Raw genomic sequence first — 5,506 nt, 5'->3', positions numbered from 1 at the left:
TTGGAACCGTACGTGCCTCTTTCGGGTAGTATTGGTTTCGATGCTGGTATTAAGCTTTGCTGTGATTTGAACTTAGTCGTCAATCACCTTATGTTTATGTTTAGGAACGGAAGGAAGGAGTAGTATTTGGGGCCAATAATTAGCCCTCGTGGAAAACTCTTGCGTATCATGTGTGGATGCATCACCCCGAACGCCGTCTCATCCGGTTAAATAAACACAAAGACGTGGAGAGACGGGCAGAGAGTCAACACAATGTCGACCCGCCCCCTCTCTCGCGCAGTCGCCTTCTCTCCTGCCAAGGGCACGGAGCGTGTTCTTCCATAAAAGAAAGCAAAGCCGGCCCCCGTCCCATGCCCAGACTGCCAGACAGAAGAGCAAGCAATCAAGCAAGCAAGCAGGCAGGCAGACAGGCATGAGGAGGAGAGGAGGAGGCGGCAGCGCCCCGCGCCTGCCCTTGCTCCTGCTCGCCCTCGCCGTCGCCGTCGCCGCGTGCTGGGCCGGACGCGCCGACGGGCACGGCGCGCACCCGCTGTCGCGGATCTCCATACACCGCGCCCGCGTCGCCCTGGACGCGTCCGCCGCCGTGCGCGCGTCGCCCGACCTCCTCGGTTCGCGGGTGCGTACCAGCTTCCACCTTCCTCCTGCACCCCCCTTTCCTTCCATTCGCCTTTTATTACATCCCTTGTAGCAGCAGGCGCACGGACCTAGCCCGCTGCAAACTGGTTCACTCCATGCCCGCACTTTCTCACCTTCTTTCATTCCGGTAGGTACGTACGTACGTAAGTTAGCAGCCGCTTTAGCTCTAGCTCAAGCACGTAACTCCTCGCCGTCCTGCGCGGCCGGCCGGCCGGCAGAGCTCAACTCTCCCAAGCTTATCTGGGGCGTTCCTGCGCAGTCAAGCGCGTCGCTTTCGTTCCCGCGCGCCCTGGCATTGGCATGCATGCTAGCTCGGCCAGTTGGCCCAGCACATCGCACGCTACGCACAAGCGGCCACTTGGCCAGTCGTCCTGCTTGCTTGGCCGGGCGGCCGGCCGTTCTCACGACGCACCGTGGCCAATCGCCTCGGGACAAAGTGCCAAAGCCCGCGGTGGGTGGCGACATGACATCCAAGCGGATGATCGATCGATCATGGGTGTCCAGTGTCCATTATCCAAGTCAAGTCAACCCATGAACCGAGGGGGATGGCGCTGTACGTACGCGTGCTAGTGCGGCCACCTCAGCCTTCACACTGTGACCACATGCCATGTGCCGACTGCCGCCGGTCAAACTGATGTTAGTACATTCCATGGAATATGCACGCGTGATCACTCGGGCTGATTCCCGCTGGCCGTATTGCTTGGTCCTTGCTTTTTTTTTTTCCTCCTGCATGTAACCAAAAAAAGAAAGAAAAAAACTGACACGATGTTGTGGGCGACAGGGCGAAGATACGGCTTGGGTGACCGTAGAATTCAAAATTCCCCGCGCAAGCGACGGCGACTGGATCGGGGTCTTCTCCCCTTCCAATTTCAAGTATGAACTACTACTAGTACTAGTACTAGTACAGTTTCTCCTCTGAAGAATGCTCAGATTTTAAACCGTGGTCCGAATGACCAAGTGGTGTCCCTGATCTGATTACTTCTTGCTCTTCTCCTGCAGCGCGTCCACATGCCCTGGTTCCCACGGGTCGGGCCCTGGCCCTGCGATATGCTCGGCGCCAATAAAGGTCCGTGCCACACACATTGAGCAGAGCAATCCTCACATCGTTCAGGGTTTTATATAAGTTGGATGGACGCCTTTTCTTTTTGTTGGTTTCAGTATCAGTTTGCGAACTACTCGTCAGCTTATAACAAGTCAGGGAAAGGGGCTCTCAGGTTCCAGCTGATCAACCAGCGGCAGGACTTTTCCCTTGCGCTGTTCACCGGTGGACTCTCAAACGTGAGTCACTAACACACCACATTCTGCTATTCTATCCGGTTACCATCATCCACAAGAACACACTGACTTCATCTAACCGATATGCAGCCAACGCTGGTCGCGGTGTCCAACAGGATCGCCTTCGCCAACCCGAAAGCCCCGGTTTACCCACGCCTAGCGCTCGGGAAAACATGGAACGAGGTGGGTTTTTTTTTCATGTCAATTGCTGCTTACGTTTCTATATCTGCTGACCGCTGTTGAAACTTACCTGAACCGTGGGTTTCTGCTATGCAACGCCAGATGACTGTCACATGGACAAGTGGCTATGGCACGAGTGAGGCACATCCCTTCGTCCAGTGGGGAATGAAAGGGAGCTCTCCCGTGCACGCACCAGCTGACACTGTCACCTTTGGTCGTGAGAGCCTCTGTGGTAAGGCTTCGCATTTCAAAAATTTAGACTCTGGTTTGAAGTTTGAACTGGTTTCATTCAGTATGTATACCCATAATATGAGGCCATGGCATGTACCATGGGTGTATGTGTTTGACGTTTACCTGTATATCCATGACCATGGTTCTGAATGTTCTTATGCCTGATTCATCTCCCTCTGCTTTTGGCTGTCCAGGAGAACCTGCTCGTAGTGTCGGTTGGAGGGATCCAGGCTTCATACACACAGCTTTCCTCAAGAATCTATCGCCAGAGAAAGAGTAAATTTCAGTCCTCTGTCCTACAGAAAATTGTCTCCATTGTGAGTAATACTGGTCTGACAATACAATCTCTCACTTGCAGATACTACTACAGAATCGGACACATGCTCCATGATGGAAAGGTTATATGGGGCAAGCCTAAATCCTTCAGAGCACCTCCTTATCCTGGGCAAAAGTCACTGCAGAGGGTCGTTATTTTTGGCGACATGGGAAAGGTAAACATATGACATCACATACAGATCAATCTAGATTTCTGTATGTGAAGTGTAGATTTATTACATGACCATACAGATTTTAGGTGTTCCAAATGGACGACCCTTATGAATTTAGACATGCTGCCCTGGTTTATAGGACGAGAGGGACGGAAGCAACGAGTACCAGAACTACCAGCCTGCGTCACTCAACACCACCGACGCGCTCATCAGGGACCTCGACAACACCGACATGGTCTTCCACATCGGCGACATCTCCTACGCCAACGGCTATCTGTCGCAGTGGGATCAGTTCACGCAGCAGGTCGAGCCCATCACATCCCGAGTGCCCTACATGCTCGCAAGGTATGCAGGTTCATTCATCCCGTTTTACAAACAAACAATCCCCGAAGAGCTAGCGTTTCCTGAATCTGTTCACTCATAATAAGTTGGAACCTGTGATCCATCGACGTTGCAGCGGGAACCACGAGCGAGATTTCCCCAACAGCGGGTCGCTGTACAACGGCACGGACTCCGGCGGGGAGTGCGGCGTGCCGGCCGAGGCCATGTACTACGCGCCGACGGAGAAGAGGGACAACTACTGGTACGCCATGGACTACGGGATGTTCCGGTTCTGCGTGGCGGACAGCGAGCACGACTGGCGGGAGGGCACGGAGCAGTACAGGTTCCTGGACCGCTGCCTGGGCAGCGTCGACCGGGCGAGGCAGCCGTGGCTGGTCTTCATCGCGCACCGTGTCCTCGGCTACTCCTCCGGCTTCTTCTACGGCTACGACGGGGCCTTCGCGGAGCCCATGGCGCGGCGGAGCCTGGAGGGGCTGTGGCGGCGCCACCGGGTGGACGTCGCCTTCTACGGCCACGTCCACCAGTACGAGCGGACGTGCCCCGTCTACCAGGAGAGGTGCGTGCCGGACGGGCGCGGCACCGTTCACGTCGTCGTCGGGGGCGGCGGCAGCCACCTGAGCAACTTCACCGCCGTCGCCCCGCCCTGGAGCGTGTACCGGGAGATGGACTATGGGTTCGGCAAGCTCACGGCGTCCGACGCCAGGTCTCTCCAGTTTGAGTACAGGCGCTCTAGCGACGGCAAGGTGTACGACAGCTTCACCCTGCACAGGGACTGAGTAGCTGTATCCTGTGGCTTCTCACCCATAAACTGAGATGAACACGTCCGTGCATAATTTCTCCTACTTCTACTTTTCTAAATAAAGGGCAAACAAATTCTCTAGGAGTTTAGTCACGTACATAAGATACCAAGTTAAAAAAAAAGATAAACCTGGCCTATACATCTGGTCGATACATGCAGCCATTTTATTAATGCGGATGCTACAAATCGTCGAGCAGCTACCATGTAGTCCCATGCAGCAGCTCCATGGTAGCATCAAACATCGCTCGACGGAGCTCCATTGCAGCACCGATGAAGCTTCAACACCCCCCGCGATGCTTCATCAAAACTCTGACGTGCTACATTGCAACTCCGGTAATGCTTAAATGCATCTCCAGCGGCGCTTCGTTGCAACCACGCACGCTTCATTACAACTTCGGCGAGCCATCTCTGCTTCATCTGTTGTTGCGTCCTGCCGGCCCTCCTTCAGCACCGCACCCTTGCAGCACCAGCGGAGCACCGACGTCCCGATGCGCATCGACGGAGCTCCGGTGCCCGATGCAACACCGACAGAGAGCTCAACGCCCCTGATGCAGTGGCGGTGGCAGGATCCAATATTTGTGATGTCACATTAGCTTGTGTAATCAGCTTCCTGAAGTAGTTTGTTCAGTGGTGTAATATGCATTGCCTATAGTGACTTGATTTACCAATTTCCTGTGTAGTCATATGACTACACAGCTACAAACGTGGCTTCGCCACTGCCCTGATGGCGATACTGCAACAGGTGGTCACTTGCAGACTGACGGGGAGCTTTGGATGGCTGCACCGAGGCGTGAAAAAAACTCCAATGCAGCACCATCGACGACCACCGCGAAGTTCCATTGCAGCCGCGACGGAGCTCCAGCGACTCCGGCGACGTTCCATTGCAGCCGCGCGGAGCTCCAACGACCCCGACATCGCTCTAGTCCAGCCCCGAGCGCTGCAGCCGCGACAGAGCACCAACGACTCCCCATCGGCGCTCCATTGCAGTGCATGTGACGCTGCGCACAAAGACGAGCGAAAACACCGACGCTACAAGGCCGGTGCCGAGTTGAGCTTGGTTGCTGCCTTGATTCGTCAGGGAAGTAGATGGGACAGGGGAGGGAGAAAGGACATTGATTGAGGGAGGAAGGCAAAATTGACAAAAATGACCCCTGGGGGGAAAGAACTCACGGAGTGACCCCTCGGGGAAAATATGTCACCCGGCTGACCCTTTTGTGTGGTGCCCGACACCTAGGCGCCACACTACACTCTGTGACGCCTAGCCGTTCGGCGCCACACGCCCCGACCACCTGACAGAGAGGGCCCATCCCCCAGGCCGTGTGACGCCTAAGCCTCAGTCGTCACACATTGTAATGTGTGGCGCCGAACGCTTAGGCGCCACACAATGACTTAACTGGCCATGGGCCAGCCCTCCTCCCCACCCCCTCCCCATTCCCCTCCCTCATTCAAACAGAAACAGCAACGGCGGCGGCTGGCTCCTTTCGAATCCCTAATCCCCTCCCCCATCTCCTTCAGATCTGGTGATTTCTTCCTTGGATTGATCCCCCAAGGTAAT

The 5,506-nt window shown here is 55.3% G+C and overlaps 1 protein-coding gene across 1 annotated transcript; it reads left to right on the top strand.

Annotated features, from left to right (window-relative positions):
* The first annotated feature begins 231 nt into the window (after positions 1–231).
* LOC123399767 (probable inactive purple acid phosphatase 27) lies at positions 232–4,032 on the top strand. Its single transcript, XM_045094151.1, has 10 exons — positions 232–616; positions 1,418–1,509; positions 1,636–1,702; positions 1,795–1,914; positions 2,002–2,094; positions 2,194–2,323; positions 2,517–2,598; positions 2,681–2,813; positions 2,950–3,155; positions 3,268–4,032. The coding sequence occupies exons 1-10, from the start codon at positions 413–415 to the stop codon at positions 3,926–3,928; spliced, it is 1,788 nt and encodes a 595-aa protein (XP_044950086.1). The 5' UTR covers positions 232–412; the 3' UTR covers positions 3,929–4,032.
* Positions 4,033–5,506: the final 1,474 nt, after the last annotated feature.

This window comes from Hordeum vulgare, chromosome 5H, assembly GCF_904849725.1.
Source record: "Hordeum vulgare subsp. vulgare chromosome 5H, MorexV3_pseudomolecules_assembly, whole genome shotgun sequence".
In the NCBI taxonomy this organism is placed as follows: Eukaryota; Viridiplantae; Streptophyta; class Magnoliopsida; order Poales; family Poaceae; genus Hordeum; species Hordeum vulgare.
The sequence above is the reverse complement of the archived record's forward strand: the minus strand, read 5'-3'. Positions and strand labels throughout refer to the sequence as shown.